At 49.1% G+C, this 27,849-nt stretch overlaps 1 protein-coding gene across 18 annotated transcripts in view; it reads right to left on the bottom strand.

The window, feature by feature from the left end:
• Positions 1-27,849, bottom strand: part of LOC121588414 (trithorax group protein osa) — a 125,708-nt gene that overhangs the window by 38,879 nt on the left and 58,980 nt on the right. Inside the window, exons 1-2 of one of the 18 annotated variants that reach the window (XM_041906313.1) lie at positions 10,040-10,238; positions 90-146 (exon numbers count right to left, since the gene is read on the bottom strand). The exons of the other annotated variants lie outside the window; for them this stretch is intronic. Of the exons in view, the coding sequence (XP_041762247.1) occupies positions 90-146; positions 10,040-10,066 (84 nt within the window). The 5' untranslated portion in view covers positions 10,067-10,238. Of the gene's footprint in view, positions 1-89; positions 147-10,039; positions 10,239-27,849 lie in introns of those variants that run through there. 18 annotated transcript variants of the gene reach the window in all.

The raw sequence follows: 27,849 nt of genomic DNA, 5'->3' as shown, positions 1-27,849 counted from the left end.
TTCCTGAGTGTGTTACTATCATATTAATCACAAGGCGTCGATTAGCTATCCCTAATCTGCTGCGTTGAAACTTTTTTTTGGACACTTACTACACCGCGAAGCTCGTCCGAAACAGTCTGCGAGAGGAAGAATTCGTTGTCACGTACCTGTAATGAAAGGAGAAGCAACAAAAGTATCTATTAGTTAATGTGTTACCACCGTGAGGGTTTTGCAATGTGTTTCGACATTCGAATCGAGAGGAGTGAGCGAGTATCGTTGTACACTATTCATTCATTCACCCTTTATGTTCCGAGCAGCGCAAACCCTCTCCCAAAAGACCCCTAGACGACGGCGACGATGACCTTGCGGAACCGTTTGAACATTTCGCCCCGACCGTGCCCTCGCGCTCGGTCGCCAAAACAACACAGCCGACAACACACACACACACACATCCGTTGCTAAAGGTCGTTGCCGGCGCGCCGGGTGCTGTAGATGTATGTGCGAGATGTGCGCGTGGTGTACGATTGAGTTACGCGTAATTCTTCCATCTATTGCCCATTTGGGCAGGAAAAACAAGCAAGCATCATCAGCTGGAGGTAGAGTAGTAGACCGTCGCTTCCGTAGTGAAAGTGTGACAGTCTAGACCACGGAGCTATTAGGGGAGAGGGGGAGCTCCCACAGCCAACCCAAAGGGATGCACGGCAGAGTCTGTAGGATCGCTTCGTTCGAACGTTGAAATTGTATCACACACACACGCGTACATTGAGGAGGATGCACTTACGACGAGCACAGAGGCACCGTCGTAGAGAACGCACGCACGTTCGTTGTTTATTTTTGGCTAGCTGCATAACGGATCCGTACACCTGGCAGGCCTGTGTGTATTTCCATGCTCCATTCATGCGAGCGCACGTACGTAACACGTCGTCCTCCGAAACTGCACCCAATTGAGTTTATCGTTAATGTGGGAATGCGGTACCGTGCAGAAGAGCATACAGCACAGTACGCCGCCCGCTACGCCGAATAAACCTGTATCTTTCTAACTATTCAATATAGAGCATTCCCTACAACCACACTAAACAGCATTCATTCTCAGCCACGTGGATCAAGTGTGTGGGTGCGATAGGCTCCTTGCGACAGTAAGTCCGGGTGTGCGTGGACATGGGGTAAAGGTGGCGAAGAGCAACTGGCACCGTACACGTCTGACACAATAATAATGCCACCGCTATTCATCATGCCTTTTTCGCTCGCTCGCCGCAAAACCAGCCCAACGTCCCAACTCCAGGAGTCCTAGCGGTGCCCCCTCCGTTATCAAGCAAACGCCGGGAACATAGAGAGCGCGCCTTCGTGTACACACTTGAGGACACAGGAGCAATGTGGCCAGCTGTGTGGAAACTACACTGAACAGCACACACACACACACACACTTGTTTCGTAGTATTATTTCGAGAGATAGCCATCATCGGTCTTCCGTTAGAGGAGTGAATGCTGGACAACAAGGTATGCACACCTACGACCTTGGAATCCATTTTAGGTCAGTGGCCTTATCGAAAGAGAAAATAGCCAGTGGCATTAACGACGGCTTCGGATGAAAACTCCTGAACAAAGGATGCGGCCGGGATGTTTATTTTTTTACCACCAAATGCTTCGAAACGATGCAGCGCAGCACCGTCACCACACCAACACAGCTGATCGTATCGTAAGCTGAAGTGGTTGACGAAGAGAGTACCCCCTCAGTCCTACACTCATTGTCGACGAAACATTGCGCCGTTACACGCCTAATTCCCGTTTTTCCCTAACGCGGCTCTAGCACCAATACTACACCACCCATCACCACAACAACAACGGTTCGCTTCCATTGCTACCATTGCGACCATCCCCTCCCCCGGGACCGGCCGGTGTGTACCAACCTCCAAAAACCGCGCTAGTGCGCGGCGCCTGTGATTTGCACGCCGCCGTAGCACGTGCTCCGCTGCGCTGCCCGGTCACGAGAAAAGATAGGTCGGTCGTCGTCGTCGTGGTCGCCGTTTCGGTTTAATGAATGAATCATGTTACAACACCGGTGTGCTGCCGTGTATGGGACACGCTTTCGTATAAGCTTCCTCCCCACCCCCTCGTGCCGTTTGTTATTATTCTACTACTGCCGCCGGTGCCGGTGGGGTTTGACCTCTTATTGGCCGCCTCCAATCAGACGCGCAAGAACAGCAACGGATCAAAGAGGGGGGACAAACAAAGGCTGCCGACGGGTGACGGAGAAAATAAGTACCAACAACAACAACAGCAACAAAAACACACCATTCTTTTCGCTTCCCTTTCCGGGCAACAACAGCGCCGACCCCCGGCGGCTTGGCCATTACATCACCCGAACGCAAAACCCAAACACACACACACACACACATCAGAGCGGGGCGATCGGTGTGAATGGGGTAAACGGACCCCCCTCCTCACATTCCTCTGCTTTACCGACCTCACCTTAGAGTTCATCGCCGGCTGCTGCTCTGATGTGTGTACGTGGGGTAGCCTCTTTTTGCGCTACAGTCTTGCGTCCACCTTTACTCCCTCAACCCACAACAAACACACACACACACGCATCATCACAGCTGATCATCTAACTAACGATCCACTCCTTCTCGCTTCACCCGGTTGCGTCCCGGTTGGTGGTACGCTACAGTGTGCCGCCAACGGTTGAAGGTCGTCGCTGCGAATGTGTTGTGCCCCCCAATCGTACGGTCAATCAAGTGTGTGATAAAATAAACACACAGAAGCTGCTTCAGTCTTCTCTTGCTTATCACTTCTGTCTATCTTATCGTGGCACAGTGTCACACACTTATCAAGCACAGCTAGCGGCCAAACTGTTACAGAGGGAACACACAAAGAGCGAATTCGGTGGACTGTGGCAAATGGAGCGTACAAACGTCGCTTCAAATCGAACAAAATGTTAAAATATTCGAAATCGACGGACGGACTTTATAGCCGCGCAATTACGACAGCCCAAAGGTAATAAACTGAAGGCAGGGACATCCCCCCACCCGGCGACATGACAAGTGCAGGAAGCGCGGCGGCAGGTACGCGGCGCGATTATCGGAATGAGTAAAGCGAGGAGCTGTGACGCGACACTGCCACATCACCGGCAAGTCTAGCCGCAGCAGCAGCAGCAACCCATTGAACGCTAATCGTCGTCCCATTTGTGTCTGCAGTCAAACCACCACCCCCCGTTATCCACCCCGGGCAAACCAACCTGTACTGCAGGGGCGGACACGAGATGACACACAATAATAAACCTTCCCTGAGCACAGCGCGGCAAATAGGGCGAGATGGTGGTAGAAAGGGGGTGTGTTGTTTCGCTGACGCCGTCTTGCACATCCCCTACACGATTGAGCGCCGGTGGTGGTGGGTGGTGGGATGGAGTAGGTTCGGGGTTGGGTGTATCAGATGTAAACAAACCGTCGGTTGCTCTTTTTTTATATGTTCGAGCGAAATTCCACCCATGGAGGGGAAGACAGTTGCTGGTATTGGTGTTGGTTAAAAGATTTAACTAAATATCATTTCGCATCGCAAATCTTCCTATCGAGGTATGACCAACACTGATATCTTTCTCTTATGTCACAAATCCACATGATGGTCAAGAGGAAGAAAGCGATAGTGTGAACGATTCTCCTTTCCCAACAAAATGTATTCTTTCTTTATCTCCCCCAAAACTGATACTGAACTGAACGAAAAAGTCAGTTTATATCCAACCACCGGCCAAAGTGCATAAAAAAATAGCAAATGTATGCGTGCGCAGGCGACCAGACGAAATGCAAACTTACTCCCAAGTACCACCAACACATAGCTCTGGTGCACAACGCAAACCTCTCAAAATTCCAGCAAAAAAAGGGCCATTGCGTGTCATGACAGACAGACACAGGAAAGAAGCTAAGCGAATGAAAAAAAAGCTTTCGAAAAAGAAAAACATTTTCCAAAAATCGTACTACCACTACTTTCCCTGCTGTGCAAGGCGGGGGGATGATATTTGGTGGCGAACGGGGTTCCAAAAATTTCCTTTCCACCGTGTATGTGTGTATGTGTGTGTTTGTGTCTGAGTTGTGGTGGGTTTTCACTTTTTCGGGCGATTTTTTGTTTTCCTGCTTTCCTGCTGGAGCCCCAAGCGGACGCGTCCTTTCACTTTCTGTGTTGATTTCCTTTTCGGCGTTCTTGTGGTGGAGTGGTGATGGAGGAGGAGGGAGTAGTGTGCTCCTCTTGCTATACCAATCGCGCCCGCTTGATGAAACTTTTCACGGTGTCCTTTTTTCTTGCGCCCAACTTTTACCTTCCTGTGATATGATGGTATGGTGGCGATGGTGGTGGTGATGGTGCATTCGAGAACCGGCAAAATGTGGGACTACTACGCCACTTTTTCCGAGTGAAGAGAAAAGAGGAACAACAAAAAAGAGGAACAACAACAAAGTGCGGCCACCGCTCTTTGCCCACCACGAACCACACGGACTCAACTGCCACACGGTAAGCATTCATCTCAACGCGAGTCTGCATAAAAAAAGTGTACGAAACAATACAGGAATCGTGTCGGAAAACGTGAGACAGCTTCGAACGTCCTTGACCTGCACATACACACACTTAGAGTGGAATGGAAGAATTTTGGCAAAACAGTTATAGAGTGAATTAATGCGTGTGATTGCAATTCCCCTGCACGAGAATATAAACAAACCCCATACGAACACACACACACACAGACACCCTTAAGCAGGCGTGTTTTGTAGGTTTTTATAATGATTTTTTTAATGGCCAGTTAAAACCAGTCAAGCAATTAATGTCCGCTATACTAGTCTACGTAAAATTCATGGTACAACTGGAAATAGTAAATAAAAAATAATATTCGAACCACACTCGCCCTCCTCCTCATGTTGTGTATAGCACAAACCTAACATTTTGCTAAAGACAGATGCGAGACGAGCGAGCGAGCGCGTGAAGCGAACGTAAAACATCTCCCCAACAACACATCATCAATCCTTCCACCTAAAACCCCACTCTACCCCCCACGGCATCTGAATCGGATTTCCGCTTCAGCGAAAAATCATGAATGAAATCTTTGTACAGTTTTTTTTTTCTTTCCAGTTTTTGTTGCTCCTTCTTTTCTCAACACTGTGTGCGTGTGTATGTGTATGTCCCTTGGCAGCACCATGATTGGCTCTGTGTGCGTCGCTATTATTACATTGCACACCAAGGTTACACGCGTTTAGAGCGATACCTCTTGCAATGGAAATGGAAATGTGTCGAGGAGAAAATTTCGTTCCTTTCCGCCAACCCCACCAACGTCACATTTCCTCTCTCTCTCTCTCTCTCGCTGTTGTGTCCGTACGGTGACTTTTTTAATCTGCTTTACGGCAATCGATGGTAGCGTGGTTGAGCAGCGTGTGTTTAGCTGGAGCTGGCCCTTTGCTTTGAAAGCTTCCGAGAATGTAATGCGCTCCACTTGCTAGCAATGAACGTGTCCGTCAAACGCTCCTTTCCTTGCATAATCTTCACCACTACACAGCCACCCCAAGCCCAACACAGGGTGCCAGCTGATGGTTAAAAAAGGGCCCGCAAGCTAAATCGGCCAACATAAAGCGGGCGCGCGCGCCGGATTTGCATAAACGTCGTATCGTTTCGATTACGTTAAGAGCAAAAATACACTCTCCTGCCGGTCGCTCCACTTAGTAGTGGCGGACCAAAAAGCCGGCAAAAGAAGCATTGTACAAACACTCACACACACGCGAACACAACACTCCGGAATAAGGGTTTCGATGGGCGGAGAGGAATAACCCTTTCTGTGTTTTCGTTTCCTGCCTGTTATCTGCTGCTCTGCGGCGTTTCTTCTTGTGGCAGCAGCCGACAAAACATTCACCCGCCTTCGCCATCAACCGGCAGGTATGACCTTCAGGCATTCACCACCACCACCACCACCACAAGAGCGTGTAGCAGGAATGTGTGCTGAAGTGCACGTGGTGTACGATTTTGCTTACACAAACGTCAATGCCCCCTGCCCAAAGAGGATTGCCCACCCACGGCGTCCTACTCCCTCCTCTCATTGCTTAGACGCTTAGTCGCGAGACTTACTTTGGCAAGTTTTTTTTTCTTTTTTCTGGTGAACACGCTTTGTTTTTGTTTCCTTTTCCACTACGCAGTGGTTACATCAGATACAATTTTAAACGTTAAATCAAGTTTGCTTCACTTTACAGCTTCTTATTTTACACACAACAGTGCACTCACAAAACGGTTTAAACTGCACCACTGCGCCCGATTGCAAGTGTGTTTTCACTAAGTTTTCACTTTTGTTCACGATATACACACTTCCTTTTCTTTACTTTGTTAGTTTTTTCCCATTTTTTTCGTTTGTAGAAGCTTTTGAAAAACTTTTATAAGCACCACACACACACACACACACACACTACACGATCGATGTGCGTACAAGGAACGTTCACTTTCCGTAAATTATAGTTTTCTTTTTACGAGCCATTTTTTTTTTTTTCTCTCTTTTGTTAGTTATCTCACTTTTTGCACACAAATGAAGGGATTATAGTAAGAGCCTAATGATAAAAAATTATTTAAAACATGGTAATATACGTTCAACTACAAACGTTTAACATTGTAAGCAATTTTCACGATCTATTATGAATAGCTCTACTTTTGCATATGAGTAGGAAGGCAATTTAGATTTAGAGCTTTTCCATAACAAAAACAGGGTTAGCCTACAATCTTCTTTTACTCCAAAATCGGAGCAACATAAGAACGGCCTCAAAATCCCCTACCGTTGATCCCCCGGAACCGGAAACAACATCCGTTTTAGAAAATTCATGAGAGAAAAAAGACACCATTTTCTACTGCACTTCAAAACTACTCTTTCTTCTCAGAAAGAAGAGAGAGAAAACGTAAAATAAATACGTTAAGTCTAATAAATTATAGAAAGATTTAGCGTAAAACATAGCACAGATGGAACCTGTGTTCTGTTCATTCAGTTCTTCCGGACCAGCGGACTTTTCCTTTCCGATGCCATTCCGTACATCAACGATGCACTAAACTCACTGTTTTGAAATGAAAGCAGTGTCATGCTGTGCACATAGGGCCAGGCAGGTAAAAAAACACACACAATTTTGCACGTGGCAGCAGCTCGCCGATTTGACACACATAGCTCGCCCGTGAGACCTTAAAAGAGGCATTGCCCGTGGGGAAATCAGCGCATAGTGAGACAATCAATCAACGAGCGCTGGCGCGGATGGGTGGTGAGCATAACATTTGCGATTGCCGCTCTGCCGCCGCCGCCGCTTGTTATGCGCCAAAATCTCACAATTGCACACGCACTTATCCACACTCCTGGACACAGACAGACACACACACACACATGGAATGTGAAAATACGGTTACACTCGCACGAGGGATAGCAATATTGTTTAACTTCTTTTCAACGATTGACGTAATCTGCTTCTTGTTTTTCTCATTCTGTTTTTTTTTACTATTTAGCTATAAATGCGTCCCTATACTTGCCGCACACCCGCCGCACGCCCCCACTACAAGAGACACACAACAAGGCGCACACACACACACAGGAGCGGATGCTGCTGAACGCGGTGAGAGCGATGAGATGAGATGAGTCGATTTGCTTGGTTGGTTGGTTGTGTTGTTTTTCGTAAGTCGCTCCTCCTCACATCCTCATCAACCGCTATACACACGTCACACCACGGCACTCTTCTCCTCCACTCTACACTTCATTATCACGAGTGCGGCGAGTTGCTTGAGCCGCTTACGCTGCTTGCCCTTTCCCCCTTTACTCCTCATTTGCACACACACACATACACACACTCTCTCTCTCACACAGGAGGGAACGCGCGCGCGCTCGTGCTTTTCTTTTGATAACGATTTTGTGATTAAAACCCCGTACCCCAACCAACCCGTTGGACGATCCTCGCCTTCTGACTGCTTCACTACGCGGGGGTTGGGGGTGGTGTTGTTGCAAACACAATCGATTGGTTCACTGTTTCCTAAATCAGCAAAATACACACACACACATCGACGACCGTAAACCCAAAAAGGGTTTTCCTTTCTCACCTTCAACACACCATCCCGCGCACGGGGTGGGAACCGGCGGGGTGTGAGTTAAATTAAGCACACACACACACACACGCGCACACTCTGACACACGGTACACAACACTTTGTTGGTGGGCGCTATTCTTGCTGGCCGAGCCGTTTCTTGGGCGCGTTTTTTTTTTACTTTCGCTCGAACTGTTCATGCAAGAATGTTTATACAGTTTGCCCTTAGAGGATGGGTTTGCTTGCACTTTTGTGGTTGCACGGCGTTCCTTGCACTCAATCTGCTATTAACGTAAGCAGCAGATCCACCACACACGGTACACGGACCGATTTATGAACAAAATACGGGCACACGGTAAGCGGCACACAACGCGGCCACACTGCGAGAAGCGAACCACCGTACGGAAAAACGGCACCCGACTGTTCGCTGCTCCGACGGCGGCAACTTGGCCAAGCAGCAGCAGAGCCGCCATCCATACACAGTCTCGCACACACAGCCGCGCGCGTACCACGACGAAACGTGCGAGAGCGGCCGAAGCGCCGTGAGCGCGAGCGAGACAAAGCAAGCACAGCCCTAAGCTCTCAACACACACTGGCAAAAGCAGGCGAACGAAGGCGAATACAGCAGCACACCGCCGCACGCACCACCATCTATAGAGCAAGCGTTTGCTGCTGCTGCTTGCCGTCGTACCCTATGTGTGTGTCTGTATCTATACGACTGGTGATGGTGGTAGTGGTGGTGGCGGAAAAGAGCACAGCTACCCATACACATACAAGCGCCCGTTCGTGTGTTTGTGTGTGTGTGCGTACGTTGAATACTGTGTGCGATTTTGTACTGATAGCGCGCGCAGCAGCCAAGAAAGGTACTGACACACACACACACAACAACTTCCACGGCTGGAAGAAAATCGAAGCACAATATAAAAGCTGAGGGGGTGAGGAGGCCGCCACCCCTAAAGATTGCAAGAAAAGGGTCGTCGCGCGCACACACAATGTTGCAGAACTACCAACACACTCAACCACCCTACACACACGTATACAAACGCGCGCGCGGTTGTGTGCGCTTTCGTTCCTCTTGTGCTACTTTACTAAGAGGCCCACGCACGCACACACAGATACATACGAAAAAGGTGACAATGCAACCCGGCGGCTCCCCGTCCGTCGTAGAGAAAGCGATCGAAGCGAACGAACACATAACCTAAAAATGCTTTACCAACTGCTGCTGCTTGCCCACCACCAACAACCACGGCCTGCCCATTTCTTTTCACTGCCCAACACCACCAGCATTACCACTACACACACTGCTGCTGTTCGCTTTGTGCCGGTGTGTTTGTGAGATGATCGTGAGCGTGAGATAGCAACGGGCGTGAGACTGAGGCGGTGTGAGTGTGGGTTACGTTCCATTTTCAAAGGTTACAGCCCCTGAAGCCAGCTCACCAAGGTGAGAAACACAATCCCGACGGACGGTGTGTGTGTGTGTGTGTGCTGCTCACTTTCACAAATCGATTTTGGTGTTTTTTTTGTTTTTGTTGTCTAATGACCGTTTTGACCGTTTTTTTGTAATCGTACGACGGATGTGCCGGCGGTTCCGTAAAATAGTTTATCTACTCCTTGTGCAATGGAAACTGCCCATCGGGTGTGCCAAAGAATTGCTGTTGCAATTAGGGCGCATACAGCCGCAAATACACACCAACACATTTGTACTGAATGTTTCGTTATTATTACACACACGCCTAAGCAAAATAACAAACAAAAGGCAAGCATAATGGAACGGAGGGGGGCAGTTTTGTTTCATAATTTTAAGTCCCCCCCCTCCCTCCCTCCCTCTTCCCTTTTTTGCATGAAATGACAAACGACCGATCTCGGAGTAAAATGTGTTGATTATGATGGTAGAGGACGGTACATGAAATTGTTTGAAAAGCATTTAAAAGGACTACTACATGAAGGAAAGTAGTGATGGCTCTGCTATCACAAGTATAAGCGTAATAGTAACTCACCACCGGATTCACGCATTCCTCTCTCATATCTCGCTTCTCGACTGGGGAGCGGCAACGACGACCAAAGGCGCCTTTTCGCGCATTCAATACCGGTTGGGCGGCCGCTTAAAAATGTTGTTTTACTTACTCCCACACACCCGTTGCTTCTTTTCCGGTGCGCTCGCACACACGCACACACACACACAGAACAAACAACTAATAAATAAACCCCACCGGTCTCACCGCCTCCCCGTATCCCTTCTACCGGAGCACAACACACCTTTTCGGCGGCGCTTCTATTCCCATTTCCCATCCATTGCACAAACGTGTGGTGCGCTGCTGCTGCACCGCCCCACAACAAGATGATGTCCACAAAGCCGGCAAAAAAAAGATTGAAGCGGTAACGGGGTAGTGGTGGTGAATGGGTGTTCGCGGCACGGGAAAAAGATAAACAAGTAAACGTGCGGCGCGGCCACCCATACACACACACACACACACACACACATTGGTACGGCGCGCGTGAATCGAGACTTGCACAAATCGATCGTTCGTTCCGTCCAGAACCTCCCTCTCTAGTCGACCCTTCGCCCTCCAAGCGACTGAACAAAAAGTGAGAATTTTCTATTTTGATGAGCGTCGGCGGTAAGGAGCCAATCACTCACACACACACACGCGATTGGCGAACGTCATTGGAAGCCAACCTAGATTGACGTACGGCGAGGCGGCGCGAGAGAGATCCCTTTTCTTTCCCTTTACCCCTTACCGGATTACGAGGCGCCGCTGTGACATTCGAGACATCACTCACTGTCAAAACCGGGTCCTGTTCCTGCATTTTTTTTTGTACGCAAAGGGACAGAGGACAGCACAGTTCCATTTTGTATTCCAGTGTACTCTGCGCGGGCCTTCAGGACCAACTAAAAAGGAGAGAGCATGTGCAAGAGGGGCGGCCATGCAAGGGACAGATAAATCACGCACAACAACCAATAGGGACTCAAGGGGGTTGGTAAGGCGACTGATAATAATTTTACACTCGTCAGCAGAGTGGGAGAGGAGGATAAAAACCAGGGGTGGAATGCGTGTCCTATTTTGATGCTTTGCGTCAACCATTCTTGCATCTTCGGAGTGTCGCGCACGACAACAACGATTCGTCCCTTCATCGAGGGAAATTAATCATACATTGGGCCATGCCTGGGTCTGGGTAGTGTGAACATCTTTCATCAGAGCACGCGACGTACACACACTCATCAAATTGAATTTGGTGCCTGTTTTCATCGAACCATCAACCGCACGCGCACTGCAGAGACTGGAAGCACAAGTAAATTGAATTGTCCGATAATGGCAGGAATAGAAAATTGAAAGGGTTTGGGTGCACCATTGAATAATTCTAAGCATTTCCCCTCCCAGAACAATAAAATCGGCTCCTACCAAGTGTGCAACAAACACACCATTGCAGAGTGTGGGTAAATGAGTGAGTAAATGTGTATGAAAAAGGCAACCTGTATCAACTTTCATTCATAAAAAAAGAAATACGAAACAAACGCACCACCCCCAACGATCATCATCTCGAGACGGAAAAAAAGAAACCAACAGTGATACACGGAGAGAGCATGTGACCTTCTCGGGGAAGTGGGTGGACAGAGGAGCAAGCAGATGAATAATCATAAAAAAAGAATAACACGACCAGCACCGGAATCATTGCCTGAAAAATCAGACAGGAACAAACTCCAACACATCCCATCCCAACTCCCCTCAACAATATGATGCCGGCAAAATAAGCAAAACAACTCAAGGTAGCGTAGAAAGCGGCAATAGCGGGGGATGCGCGGTCCTGCTGATGGCCCTCCGCGACACCAGAACGCGCCCGCGCGCCCTCGCGCAATCGGTGAACAATAACAGAGCGTGGACATCCATGGCTGTGTGTATGTGTGTGTTGAGAAGGAGATCACTTTTGCGCGATAGTAAACAAAAACAGAGATTACCCTGGCTGCCCCCACCCCGGCACGTTTAAAATAAAGAAAGAAAGAAGGTACGAACGAACAGAAAGGAAGGGCTGCAGAGGCAGCAGACAAGAAAAAAAGGGAGAAGAAAATACAAACGCGCGCGTGCTACAACATGCAACACAGCACAACACAACCAACAACAAAAATGCCGGTTGAGCATATTACCGGGCACAATCCAGGCAGACGCTCGCTCACAGCGGACACACCGACGGCGGCAGCAGCAGCGGCGGCGGTAGGGGGCGATAACAAAACAGGAGACGAATAAAGAAACAGCATCAGAAAGTGCCCGCACAAAAACGCGGGCAGGAGGCGTAAAATATCAATGAGTAATGAAAGCAGCAACACACACAAAATGCGAAAAAAGAAACATTAAAAAACACAGTATAGCCAACAATTCATAACAATTCATGAATCACAATCATGTGCAGCACCTCCGCTGTGTCTTGTCCCACACATAGCCACCGACTTGGATGAAAATGGATTTTTTTGTTAGATAAAAAAAGGTCAAAAAGAGCAACGAAAAAAGGGAAATTCTCCATGCCGCACGACACAAGTGGTGGGGTGTGGGGAGAGCCATCGACCCGTTCTTCTTCTCCTGCTTGAACACAGTTGTTGTACGCGTGTATGTATGAGTGTGTGTGAAAAAAAGCCACCAAAGGCAAGTGCAACCCCTTGGCCTCCCTGCAATCCAACTTGTGGCGGGATGGGCTAGCCAGACGAGTCTGTCCCAATTGCGCCACCGCCCACGTCATCCCTACCCTTTCCCTTGACGCTTTAGTGACGGCGCGCGTAATAAAATTGGCAAGTTGAGAGTTTCCAACAAGTGGATTTCCTCCCCCATCCAGACCGCCGGCACAGATAGTCCCTGCTTCCTGCTCCTCTCTTCGCCTCCTTAGCAAACACATCTCCCCCGTACAGAGCCGACACGTTTTTGCCTCATAATCATACACTCCACTCCACCCACTTCCACCCACTCACCAAAACACGCGCACACACGCACACACACACACAGTCAAGCATTGGAGACACCCAACAGAGATCGAAGCAACAACGGTGCCGGCTCTTCGTTCGTTTGACGATTGTGTGTATAGAGCGGGAAGGATTCCAGGACGACGACCCAACCTCCTCCTCCGGGCTCCTTGCGGTGTACTGGTGGCGAGAGCAGGATGACAACGATGATGTTGTTGATGGTGGGCTTTATTTTATGCTTTTGGTGTCTTTCTCTCCACTCACAGCGACACGCACAAAGCAATGCACAATTTCCACAAACCGACGGCACACAAAAGCTCATCGCAGTGTGGGGGCACCCGCATGCAGGAAGGTGAATGCGCCCTTTTATGCAAGTGACCCATCGACCGACAGACCGAACGACCGACCGTTTGAACCTGCGTACACGTGCGTGCGTGCGTGCGTGTGTATGTACGTCGGCGGCAGTATTGCCCCCGTTTTAGCGGTCTTACTGCACACGCACAAAAGGAACGCACTTGTTGTGTGGGCCACTGTTTTGCTTCTTCTTTTACCTTGTTATTTCCGGCTGTGGTTGGTCCACTTTTCCTACATCACCGCGAGTGATTGTTACGCAACGAGTGCATGATTGAAAATGCAAAAGTAGCCTTTCATCCCGTGCAGTGATGTGCTCTCGGGAGCATACTCAAGACTCCGATCTTGTCAACGGATATTGTTAGTCCGCTTCCGACTCCAGCAAAATGGGAACCACTAGTGCCGCCCGGAGTCAAAGTCGCCCGGAGTCAAAGTCGTCCGGGTCGTACTCGTCCGGAGTCGTCTGGAGTCGTCTGGAGTCGTCTGGAGTCGTCTGGAGTCGTCTGGAGTCGTCTGGAGTCATCTGGAGTCGTCTGGAGTCGTCTGGAGTCGTCTGGAGTCGTCTGGAGTCGTCTGGAGTCGTCTGGAGTCGTCTGGAGTCGTCTGGAGTCGTCTGGAGTCGTCTGGAGTCGTCTGGAGTCGTCTGGAGTCGTCTGGAGTCGTCTGGAGTCGTATGGAGTCGTCCGGAGTCGTCCGGAGTCGTCCGGAGTCGTCCGGAGTGGTCTAGAGTCGTCCAGAATCTTCCGGCGTTGTTCGTAGTCATTCGGAGTCATCTGGAGTCGTCCGGAGTCACCCGGAGTCGTCCAGAGTCATCTAGAGTCGTCCAGAGTCGACCGAAGTCGGAATCAGTAGGAGTCGCACTTATTACTTCCTTGAACTTGGAACAAGTCGGGGTCTTAACGATTCTGGGCGATTCCAAACGACTCTAGACGACTTCAAACGACTCCAAACGACTCCAAACGACTCCAACCGACTCTCGACGACTCCGGACGACTATGGACAACTCCGGACGACTCCAAACGACTCCGGACGACTCCGGACGACTATGTACAACTCCGGACGACTACGGACGACTCCGGACAACTCCAGGTGATTCCGGATAATGCTGGGCGGATGTATCTTCCGGAGTCAGTTCCAAAATTATCGCAATCCAATCGGACTCCGGATTTTTGCCAACATTACCCATCACTAATCCCGTGTGCCAGAGCTCTTCGTTCCGGTAGCACACTCGGGAGGACCCTGAAGTCCTATTTTGTCTGGCACTCAGCGGGGGCCTGCGTCGGAGGAGAATCGGGTGCAGATGATTTCGGCAGAGCGATTCAATAGACAGCCGACCGAAGAAATCAACGCAACGCAGCACCGACTGCGGTGTGTTTCGTTTTAAAGGGACACCAAAGGAGGAGTTAAGAGATAGAGAAGGAACACATATAAATTAAAGCTCTGGTGAAACAGGCTCGAAATTAATGGGACTGTCCGCTGAACTCTGCGCATCACTGTGTGTGTATGTGTTCCAAATTCCGAATACACACTGCTTCAATTAGGAAACAAGGTCACAAACGAAGATGTTTTAGTCCCAATAAATTAGAATAAAGTGCTAGTTCTGTTGTCTTTATGTGTCGTCTAGAAACAAATCCACGGAACGGCAAAACATCATCCTCAAAACTTCAATCCTCATAGGCCTGATACTGCTACTAAATATATTCGTGGTCCTACTACACATCTCTTCAATACCACGTGCTCGATGCTGCCGGGCTCGCTGAAATCTATCCTTCATTTAAATGAACCACCAAAAAAAGCCCGCTCCAGTGTGTGTCAAGCTGGAACAGCTGTCCAGGGCACTGGGATCGATACAAACTGGCAGCGTTAAACGCAATGCTAATAAAAAAACAAACAGGAAGATGGAACGCATTCAAGCAGAAGAGATAAGAGGTGGTGGTGTCGTCCCGAATCGCTGCGGAAAGTCGAGAACCAGCAAAAAAACACACACACACGCACAAAACTCAGTGTACATCCGCACACAACCAAGCACAGATGGCTATAAAGAGGGCCTCAACAAACCCAAAACAAACGGAAGGAAGAGCGGACACCATAAAACAGCTGACAGAGTGATGTGCAGGCAGAAAAGGAGGAAGAAACAACACAACCAACCACCCGCCCGCCCCGACCGCCAGCCGTCCACCAACACAAGCACACACCGGGGAACCGATTTAACTCCCCCTACACGCGTGCCAAGCCCCCCCACCAAAAAAGGAACAAGCAAGAATTTTTGCCAGTACAAAACAGCGCTGTACAGCATCACCGCACAAGCACTTGTTCCTTGCACTCTTTCCTATGTGTGTGTGATGATGTTTTTTTCTTCTTTTTCTCAACTCATGTACCCCCTTCTGCAAGTTGCACGGCAACGGAATGCGTACACCTGGCGTCTATAAACTCCCCCTCGAGAGAGGGAGAGAGATTCACTTTCATTTGGGCAGTGGGCCGAGTCGGAAAAAAGTTTGCGAAGTAATCGATGGGCCGCCAACCAGAGAAGTGTGATGCAACCAGCTTGACGCTTTTAAAAAAATGAACATTAATGGAGCACAAGCTGAGCTGCCAGCATTGCTGTTTTAATCGCTGTTATTGAGATTTTGAGGAGCAAACAGTTAATTTGTCTGCCAGCCTTTAGTTTATCCGTTCGGTACAAATTTAGGGTACCATCCGAAATAAAACTCTTAAACTTTGGGGTTGGAGGAGGTTTGAGATTTAGAGCACTCTAATTAGTTGTACTTTGTCATGGGGATTGCATACATTAAGGCTGTTCCATCGCAACATTCAGGCGTACTCTACGTACGCTCGAAGTTGACATTCAAATGATGTGCACTTTGAAGTTCATCTTCTCATTCTCAATCCAGTTTGAAAGGAAGCAATATCTAAAGACCTCCACTTTGAAATGTGACAACACAGAGCAGTGACACAAGGAACAAAAGTGACTACAAAATATCCAACCAGCCAGCCGATATTCAATCCACTTCGAAATCGGAATAGAATCATAGCCCCGCTCTATATCTGTGTATGTTTTCCCATTCCGTTCCAGTAGTCAGTCGCCCGGACAACAGCGCAACTTCAATTAATGCTTCACTCAATTTTCCCGTTTCAGAAGATCAAAAACAAAACGAGAAAACAAAAGTGAATGTAGCAAACAAGGACACAACACACACACCCTTGGGTATGTCCATCTTCCGATACATGCACATAATCCTCACCACACGGCAGACAGTGTTCTCCCAGCCCTCCCAGTAGAGAGTTGGGCTCCCATGGTCAATTAATTACTTAATGCCTTCGCCACACAGCAGTGCTCATTCTTTCGGCCCACATTTTCCTCCTCATCGGTTGGGCACTCGCGCGCGTTCCATCAAATTAAGTGGAAACGCCGGCGGAACGGGATTCCCGTCTTCCGCTTTAGCGCCCTTCGCCTGCGTCTCAATACAACCAGTCGATTGTATGCAGTGATTAGGACCTGCGGCGATGTTGCTGCAACGTGCAGTGGGGTTTGGTTCGTCTCGCAGGTGTACACGACGACGTGTACAAGGTGGCGGCTTTTGTGCTTATGCGCTAAAATCAGCTGACGGGAAGCAACCCCCCCGACACATTTGGTGTTGGTAGCGCGGCGGCCAAACGGTATAATTTAATTGGGTGGACAGGACAAAGGGCAGACAGAAACGGGGGAAGGGCTTATATGCTCTTCTCGCAGATAGAGATACCCGGCAGTAAAAGCGAATTGCGCGATCCATTTTTAATTTACTTCTTATGCACTTTACCCCCCCAAGCACAATACGTCTTTTCTCCCTTGGTCGGAATGTTTTATGATTTTTCTTTTTCTCCTGTAATTTCATTACAATATTCCCCAACCCGACGGGCTCGTTTCGTTCCGGCCACGGCGTCATCGTGGGCCGCACAGGGCAGGCGGAGCGAGCTGTAACTCACAACCGTGAAGGAAAAGGTAATTTCGTGTGCAACAACAAGAAACACTCTCACACTCGCATGCGGCCACCGGCGGCTATCACCGTTGCACAATCAGCCCTTATCCCTTTTCCTTTCTGCCTGCCTTATTTCTCTTCCCACATCCAACGCAACAACACGGGGGAATAAAAGGGGTTTTTACACAACCCTTAATCAATCCCTCTTGGTCCTGTGGGTCGGAGATCCTGCCATTCCCTTTTCCCCCAACGAGCGGCAACCCGAGAAATATACCCTTCTGCTGCCTACTTTCAGCGTTGGTGTGAGCGAGACGCAGTGTGCACAATCGAAACTCCATTTCCTGCTGTAAATGAGACCTGGCACGGCACGAACACGGCAATGGAACCGGGGTTCGAAAAGCCTTCTGTCTCAAAGGGCGATTGATTGCGAAGCCAGGCGCACAACAGAATGAGGTCCCGGTGGTATGGTGATGGAAGGATGAAACAACGAGCGCACTCACACACACACACACCACATGAAACAGGAAACCGAACAGAGGTACAGCAGGGAAGGGGAAAAGAGAGGAAAGCGTTACATCCTTTCCTGTGCTACACCAACAAAAAAAAAACAAAACAAGCACACCGAGAGACAGTTCCAAACGCGGACGGGTGAACGAGAGAGAAGCGAGTCCTGCACACTCTTCGTTTGTGTAATCTGCTGCGCACCCTTCTTCAGGCAAGCCCACCTCCCCCGGGAGAGGGAGCAGGGAATAAGCATCATCATCGATCGGTGAGGTTTTATTTATCTTTCACTACCATCTCGCTCTCTTCACTCAACACAGAGGCCGTAGTACACAACACACGCGCAAGAGTATACAACTGAATCAGCAAAAGCAGCGCGCCTATGTGTAGCGTTGTGTTAGTGTACCAGCAGTTCGTTTGTGTGTGTGTGCGTGCGTTGCTGCTGCTGGCGTATTAATATTTCACTTCACACAGCGCTGTGGCTGTGTGTGACTGCGAGCGAGCGAGCGAGAGAGCACGATATTCGATTGCTAACGCTTAACCGGCCATTTGCTTGCCAATCCACGTACAGCAACGCGCTGATATGCCTTCTTTTTTCTTCCTTTTTCTTCACCCCGCTAGAGGTGGTCTCGTAATCCCGTCTCACCAGACCAACCGAAACCCAACACCGCATTCGAGCAGTGTGTGTGAGAGTGAGAGAGCACCGTTCGAGCAATTGCGCTCCGCAGTGTGTTTGTGGAAGTTAAAGAAAGAAAGAGCTACTGTGGTCTATATAAACTGTGCTAAATGTGCTGCGGCAGGAAAATTAATGCCACTCCGATACGAACAAGACAGAGAGATAGCGAGAGAGAAAGGGATATAGAGAGAAAGAGAGAGAGAGAGAGAGAGTAAGAGGGAGAGAGAATGTGCGAGTGAGCGACAAAGAGCTCACTTGGAAGGGAAAACTGTAATACATAGAGCGACGATAGCGTTTCATGGCTCAGCTCTCGAGGCCCCTTTTTTCATTCTCACCACCACCATCGAAAGGATGTTCTGTGTGAGCAGCCGTGAATATGGCGAGTTGATGTTAAAATTATACCCACCAGGCAGGCAAGGCAACAAACTCGAAACACGCTAAGCGGATGCCTTTTCTGTACCACAAAACAAGAGAGAGAGATAGAGACAGATAGAGAAAATGAAAAGGTTCAGAAAAGCAACGACGGAAGAGCGGACAGTAAATCCATTTCAATATTTTTCATTGCACACCTTATTGTGTGCCCGTCGAACAGGCGACGATTGCCACTGTACCCAACCGACAAAACCAAACGCTTCTCGAATCTAGTGGAAAAAGGATGTGGGAGTACCAAAGACGGCACACCGCCAAAAAGAGACGGGAAGATGCAAACAAGCAATCGAACTGTACGGCCCGGTATATCTGGCGTACTGTTATACACTAATCGTATAATGGTTGGAGACGCCGAAAAGAAGCCTGTAATATACACAGACATTCTGCCTTCTCTGTGTCATAGGTGTGTATGACAAGTATTTTCTGTATGTTGAGTAGAACTAGTAAATCTTTTAGCATCATGCACCATGGGGGGATGAGTTTTATTGAATCATTTTTTAGATCTTCAATTTTATCGATTGCATCTGTGCAGAAAAAGCACCACCACCTTCCGCGATTCACACCGTTCGCAGGGAACTGAAATTAGATTGTATCCCATAAGGAGGAAATAAGAGAGGCTCGAGATTGGCGGCAACACAGCGCAAACTTTGTAGAATGTTTCGTACTTTCAGAGACAGCGAAACACCAACGAACGAAGCCGTCCTGTGAGATATTGGAACCGGAAGAAAGGTTTGGCGTTTAACAACGGGTAGTGGTGGTGGTGGTGGTGCCTTTGCCTTCGCTTGTCTGACAGATTCGAAGCGCGCGCGTGCAGGTCCTTTAAGTGGAAAGAATTGTTCCCCAGAGAAGGGGAGAAAAAGACGGCGAAGTTCCCTTTTACTGTAACAGCAGGGAAAATGAAAAGTCGGTCGTCTGACGTAGATGACGTAGATTTATGTCTTTTCCGTCACTGCACACACACCGCGTCATGAAAGAGTGTTGTTCTAGCGGTTCAAGACGTGCTCAGTGAAATCTTGAATATGTCTCCTTTCGTAGAGTTGTACAATGTATTCTAGGCTAGCAGGAAGGTTTTAACCGATCAATTAATCATAACTGGGGTAGAAGAGTTGAGCAGGAGATGACAGAGGAGTTGATGGTGATCAAAATCAAACACAAAGATATCATCTGTAGGAATTGATACATGTATTGCCCATATAGATGGGAATGTTACGCTGAGAGAAAACGTTCCAGCAAAGCTCCAGACTCCGCTCCGTTATCTACGACTATGGGGAATGCCATTTGCTAAGAGCAGTTAAAATCCCATCAGTACACTCTTTTACTTCCTGAACAGCGAAGACCTACTTTCATGTTCAAATTTAATCCTTTATCCTCTTGCAGTGAACTTTCATCGCTCAAAGCAAAACAGAAACAAAAATCACGTCCCCAAAGTCTAGCATGCGTGTCGGGAATAGGAAAACCAAAACAACAACAAAATACCACCAACGGCACATATAACCAAACCATAACAATAATAAAGGACCTGCCGACACTAGGCGACTGTGATCTCCAAACACACTGAACATCGCATCACAAACACACACATGCCACACAGCAGACCCGCACCAGACATCGCAGAGACCGACACACACAGCCGGACGACGACCTTGGGAGGTGGCCCATAATGCATTATTCTAAAACCGAATGTGCGTACGGCATTGAACCCCGGGGAGGACGCTGGGGTAAGAGTGAGAGAGAGAGATAGACAGACGAAGAAAGAGCGCTGCCGTGGCGATAGATGGACGAGGTGCGGCGAGATAGGACAACCGTGCAGGGTGTATAAAAGGTACACCACACATACACACATCACACCACACACACGAAACCCGAACTCCCGGAACACCAAAACACAGCTGTTGAACGGTTTGCGCGTCGTCCGTCGTCGTCATGAATTCCCGCCAATGAAAAATGTAGGTCTTCCTCTTTCTCCAACCAAAACGCTGCAGTAGACGCAGGAAATGGAGGGGGGTTCTCGCAAAAGGGGGCAACAGCGGCAGCAGCAGCAGGTTCGGTCGAGTAGACAGCCCGCAGACGAGAGATAACCAAGGGCATACACATCGCAAACGGCAGTCAGCTCGGCGCACCGCAAAGGGGTGCGGGTGGGGCGGCGTGGGATGGATCGGGATGATGATGGCACGATGGAGGTGGGAGATAAAGGCCTCCAAAACCCCCTCGTGACTGTCAGCGAGAGCATATCGTCCTCCTCGTTCTCCTCTTCTCCCATTTGCTTCTTGCCTACTAATCCACGACACGACCCAATGGGGCCTTCCGCCCCAATCCCATCCCAGCCGGTGCTATAGTTCGTCGATGGCTAAACAAAACAGTCTCCCCCGGTGGCCGTCACCACCCTCTGATCTCTCTGTCTTTCTCTCACGATAACGGCAGCGGCAGCAACCAGCCAGTCAGCAGTACCGACAACGATGCGAACACGCCGTGTGAGGAAAGATGACGACGAAGGCACGAGTAGGGAGGAGGCTAGGCTAGCAGTAGTCTCTGATGCCTTTTTCCGTTTCCTCAACGTACAGCCCGAAGCCGCAGCAGTGCTGTGACGCGACAGACCCACCATCACCACACCATGCGCATGGATCTGCAGCAATCGTACAATGTCCTCCTCCTCCGGTCCGCAACCACAACGCAGCAAGAACTTCGCTTTTTGTGCAATGACCGATGGAGAATCACTTACCAACTACTCCCGGGGCTTGTGCTGCTCCACTATGCCGAAAAAAAGGGCACTTGGAAAGGGGAAGGGTTTATTCCCGGGGCTCGATTCTGTATCGATATACTTTAAACGCATTCAACCGGCCGTTGCGATGCGCAAAGCCGGCTCTACCTCTGCATGTAACACGGAGACATTATGGTCTATTGTTTAGGTGTCGTTTCGAAATAGACACAAAAATGGAAGAGTCTTGTTTTTTATCGGATCGGTGTTTGTTTTCTGTGTTTTTTTCCGGAGAATCCATGAAACGAGCGCCTCTGCTAGAGACTAAGGTTTGTGTGTTTGAAAAACCTTCACTTCATTTGTTCTATACTCACAGTACTACTACCTTGGACATACTACAACTTGTCGGGTGCGTTTACAACACTTACCTAAGGAAATGGAAAGAGAAAAACAGGGAAAAAAGAGATTAGTAGTTGATAATAGGGACACAATATTAGTCATTGAAAAAAAAAGTGCTTATGATTTATGGTACACCTCCGACTTCTACGAGAGGAAACCCATTTTGACCAACAAAATTCAACCGAATCATCATCATCCCCACCACGTGCGTGACGACGACGTTCGTTGGCCTCATTTAGGACAACCGACCGACAGAAATCTCTACACCGGCTCGCGCCTATCATCTCTCTCGTGTGCGCCAAAACAACCTCTAAAACTGAACGGGGCCGGTCAGAAGAACGCGCCAAACGGCGGCACGATGAATGAATGAATGAATGAAAATGCATCCGGAAACGGTGCACCACCCCACCCACCCCGCAAGTTCAAATCACCGGTGGGGAGGGCGAAAAGAAGAGGCTAGCTGCAATAATGGTGGTGGCTAGGCTCGGTTTGTTTTGTATCGAACGGGAGGTGAGATGAATGGCGCGTGTTAGTGTGTTTCTACGATGTGTTCGTGTGGCCATCGTCACACTATCCTTTCAAAGTGCCTTCCGAGTAATGCACTCCACCACACCACACCACCCCTGAAGCAGTGTGTATCTTGGCGCTGTGTGTGTACACCCGATGGGAGAGAACCTCCTCGTCGTACTGCCGTCTGCCGAGGATAGCGCGTACACACCAAAGTACCTACCCACACACACATACACACGAGAGAGCATTCGTTTATGATCGTACACACCACACCACTAGGCGCGCAACTCTCCATCCCAAAACGACCATCTTTGCATACCAACGGCAGTAGAGCAGCAATGCGTTTGCAGACACATTGGCCTCCCAGTGATAGGACCTCCGGGGTACAGTATTAGAGCTTATCGGGTGGTATGCTGCCACGTACGGTTGGTTTGCTGCAAATTCCAGGAATTCTACAAACGCACCAACTCAAACGCCGTGGCGAATGAAACAGCCAGCCGTGTGTCCGGCCGGGTCCGTCGCCGGCGAATCGATCGGCGACAAACGGCAAAAGCGGGGTGGCAAGCGGAAGGGGAAATTCACTTTCCAGAATGCACGCCGGTGGTTCCGGTGTTAGGTTTTGTGGTTTGTCAGCTGACTGTACACGCACACAGCCGATACGCAACATTGTAGCGCCGATTTTAGGTTACTCCCCATCGATTAATTGGTTTCAAAGTGAATCAATTGCGCGAGAAGCTACGAAACAAAGCTAAAACAATCGGGTGCAATTATCGAAGCAAGGTTCTTTGCCTAAAAAAACACACACACAACGGTACTTTTACTTCAAGCCATCACTGGAAGCTGTGCGCGCAAATTCCCAGGCAAGCAAACTGCAGTCGCTGATCGCTGATCGTTTGCACCAAACAGCAGCCACACAACACAGCAGCAGAGCAACAACCTTACACACCCGAGAGGCTCACCTGTCACCTGTCGTCATGTCGCATACGACATGGTTGTCGGCTACGCATACGGCAGCCCTCGGCGGAGGTTTGCGTTCTGTTTACGATTTCGAATGAGCATTATTTACATTTGCTCGTTCGTTGCGTTTATTCGTGTTGTGCGCAAGCAGAAGCGGCAGCGGCGGCACATCCGTCACCTGGGTTGTCTTGCGCGCATATTTAAATACAGTCCGTACAAGAAGGAGAGCAGGGGACAGGGCAGTACAGCACGAAGCAAACCACATGTTGACCGGCATTCTTTGCTGTGCTGTGCATCATCACCGGCATTCCACCATTATTTTGTCGATATAAAAAAAACGCGCGTGGTTGTCGAGAAAACGAGGCAGGGGGGGGGGGGGGGGGTTCTGACGAATGTAAAGAGCGCAATCCCACATCTCTTCTTTTCCTTCTACACACTGCTGCTGCTGCTGCCCGGGGTGGTAATGTGTGTTCGTGGTACAGGGTGTGGAAAAGACGGGTGGTTGCTACGCGTTTCAGCATAAACTCGAAAGGAAGCGGCAAAACAATCCGAGTTACTGATGGGGCGGCGGAAGCCCGAAAGTGCGGCTGAAGCGTTTTTGATTGCTTTGCCGGTGGTGGGGGACGGATCCATTTTCCCGCGCAAAAATCGCAAACGTAACGCTACAAAGGCGGTGGTGTGTTATGCGCTCTGTGTTGAGTTTTAATTGATTGCAGCAAAAGTGTGCGACACAACAAAGCGTCCATGGTAAATTGACAAAGTTGGAGACAAATGTTTACATCTTAGTTCAGCGATGGATTAACTTTCGTTTCAGTTTTGTCAATATTTTAATCGTTTTAAGCTTCTGCACAAATGAACCGGATCCATTCCGAGTTCAAAACGAAGCGTAAAATCAATCAAAACGGCTCACGTTTTGTTGTAAAATCAGCGTGATGATTGAGAAGGGTACAACACAACAGAATATCCAGAAGCAACAGTGCAGTGCAGTAAGTTGAAAAATAAAAGCACAAAACAAGTGAAAAAGTCATAAAAATCGGAGTAAGATTAATGAGAATCTACTTCCTCACAATTCCCGCCCTTTCTCGGCCACCGGAGATCCGAACATACGCGCGACTGCTGCAGCGGCAACGCGCGGCCCCAATATTTGTTTAATCGCGACCCTAAAATGCAGACACACACACACACACACACACACACACACACACACACACACACACACACACACACACACATTCGATTAAAAACCAGCAAGAGCAAGCATTGCGCGCGAGACCGAAATGGCAACAATGTGTGACAGGGTTCTGCTGTTCGCCAAATTGCCCCCCTCCCCCCCCCCCCCCCCCCTTCTGTTTCCGACCCTGCCTGCGCCCGTGTGCTCCTCCCTGCAAGGGATAAGACATTAAATTGCAAACACACTCTGTTCTGTTGCCGCACCCGACCCGGCGGCCCAGCGGACAAGCAAAGCAAGCAGCACAACAGAACGACGCAGAGGTCGCGCCATTTCCAGGGATCGGCAAAATACGACCAGACCACCACCGCATTGGATGGTTTAGATATGATAAAAAAGAAATCAACCCCGCGCACCCAACCGGCAATCGTGTACACACACACACACACACACGCGCGTAACCGAAGCGAAACGATGACTGATGAGGCCGTCGGGGCCCGATGACGATGATGATTGGATGAGTCAAATATAAAATCTAACCGATTCCCGGCGCGCAAAACTCGCTTCCCCCCAAAGATAAAGAGTGAAAGAGATAGCAAGAGCAAGAGAGAGCATGCAATGGTTGGAAGAGGGGGGGTGGGGGCATGGATTGAAAAATTAAAGACAGATCGACCACGTGCGTATGAGAAAAAGGGGTTGGAAAGTTCGTTAGTGCGAATGACGACGAACGAACGAAGCGAAAATAATAATAAAAAAGAGCGGCAGCCGTAGCACAAATCATTCCCTTCCCGCCCCCCCCCCGCTGCTTTCCCACAATCCCCCTACACACTGGCACACAACACGGTTAGAGGGTAGCCGGCACACGGCAAAAGAAAGAGAGAGAGAGAGAGAGTGTGAGAGACCATCGCAGGCGGGTTGGCTGGTGTGTGAGATAATGAAACCGGGGAACTTTGACAGACCCGCACACCACCTTCCCTTCTCTCGCAACATTCTCTCCGGCTCCATCGACACACGAACGATCCACCCCATCGCACCGGTCGGTTCAATTTGAGCCCCATGCGAAACAGCATGCACACACAGCACACACCGCACGCTATAAAATTAAGGCCCACCACACATCCAGTGGCCCACGGGAGAGGGGCACCGGTGGAGATGGGGTGAAGAGATGAACGGCTTTGGCTTTTAGCTCAATCGAAAATAACACACCAAAGCGCATGGGGCGAGTGCGAGAGCGAGAGCGAGCAAAAGGAATGTTTTCGAATCGAAACGAACGACGGCGGCAGCGGCCACGACGATGAGAGCGAGACGCCCTTTCTCGCTCGAACGCACACACACACAATTCGCCCCCTGAATAGCCGCCTGAATAGCGCGCGCTCGCTTGATGATTTCATCTCTAGCCATTACAATCGGCACTACGGGGTTTATTGTTTGCTCCCTCTCTATCTCTCTCTCTCTTTCGCACGCTTCCCTGAACTGAACGTGATCCTTTTTTCCATGAAATACACTCTCGATCCCGTCGGCAATACGGATGCGAAGGAGGAGCGGGCAGGGATAGCCGGTAATAGCATGCGCAAGAGGATGTACGGAGTATAGCGGGGGGAGCAGCAAGGGAAGGGAACGATATAGAGAGCCATGCTGCAGCAGGCGGGCCAAAGTATGTTTGTGCTTCGTTTCGCTTAAGCTGAAGAATCGAACCGGCGCGCTCTCAACCCTCCGCCGCGTGGCGCGCGTATGCATGCATGCGGGACCCTGTGTGGGGAGGATATACACCTTGGGTTTTTGGCTCTCTACACACAACCGACTGCGGCGGCCCTCAGTGTGACTGTTTTGTTGCTGCTGCTGCTGATGATGATGATGAGAGCACACAACACCGCAGAAGAGCTCACGTCATAGCAGCAGGCAGGCAGGCAGGCAGGCAGGCATGGCTAAATCGTTTGACTGTGCACACCGAACACAGCACACCGAGCGCACCGAGAGAGCACCCCAGCCAAGGCACACCGACGGCAAGAGACAGTGGGAGAGAAGCACTTTTCGTACTGGTCATAAAAGCGGTTTGTGTTGGAACCGGGGCAGTAAAAAGCAAATGTACGATATATCTCTGCAATAGAATGGTCACATTCATTTTACGCTTATTTCGACCCATCTCGTCACTGTGCATTGTTTCTATCATGTACATTAGTCACAGTCTGGTCATATTTCGCGCATTTATTGCCTCTTCAAGCGGATTGTTTCTCAAAAACGATTCGCTCGAAATTGCAAATACGATTTGCCTATATAAATTGTCAGTACACAACTGTTTTCCTTGGCCATTTAAAGGATTCTAGATTTACAAAACTGATTGTCTTGGATATTCAATAAAAATACGTTGATGATTGTCTCTCTAAGGTGTAAGTCCCTTCCAGATTCAGATTACAGAGAAAATTCGCTTTATTTCATAGAATTCCAAACACAAAACAAGCATCAACTCTGCGTCTAGATAACTCGATTGCAAAGATAGAGTACGCTAGATTGTAAACCAAAGATCACGCTATATTTCATACTCTCACGATTGCACAAAAATAGACTCAAGCAATAGTCTTGAATTGTGAAGGAGTTTCGTTTAAACTACTTCTTAAAATGACCGTCCATACCAAAAAGTCTTTTAATGTTGACGCGTTTCAAATGTGAAAGAGTTTCGTTTGAACTATTTCTTGTAATGAACGTACATACTAAAAAACGTTTCTATGTTGAACATTTAAATTTAGCATTTCTAACACCAGTCATACATTTATTAGATAAAACAAACATAAAAAAGTTTTGCAAATAGATTGTTGCATGTTGCATGTCGTTCAAGGAAAGCGTGTTCAAGAACACACAGTTGAAGCACATTTCCCACACACGTTCGGTTCGTTCGGCCGGATACTGACCGTATTTTGTCCAGCAAAATCGCACCACACGCATCCCAGTGTGCCGTTGCCCAGTGTCAGTGCTGCTGCTGCTGCTGCTGCTGGGCCGGTGCGGTGCCCTGGGCTCTGTTTTGGTGCGCGCTCTACCGCTGTGTTGTTGCCGCCTGTCCGCCCGCCGTGTAGTTTGTGCCCCTTTTTGTTGTTGATTCCGAGAGTGTGTGTGCCCTGTGTGTCCGCTAGCTGGGTTGGCTCTTTCGCATCTCTCGCTTTGCGCTTCACTTCTTCCCGGCCCAGAGGGGTTGCGCGCTCGAGCACAGTGTGTGTGTGTATGTATA

This window comes from Anopheles merus, chromosome 2R (assembly GCF_017562075.2).
Source record: "Anopheles merus strain MAF chromosome 2R, AmerM5.1, whole genome shotgun sequence".
Lineage (NCBI taxonomy): Eukaryota > Metazoa > Arthropoda > Insecta > Diptera > Culicidae > Anopheles > Anopheles merus.
Note: the sequence above shows the minus strand (reverse complement) of the source record. Positions and strands in the feature narration are given on the sequence as shown.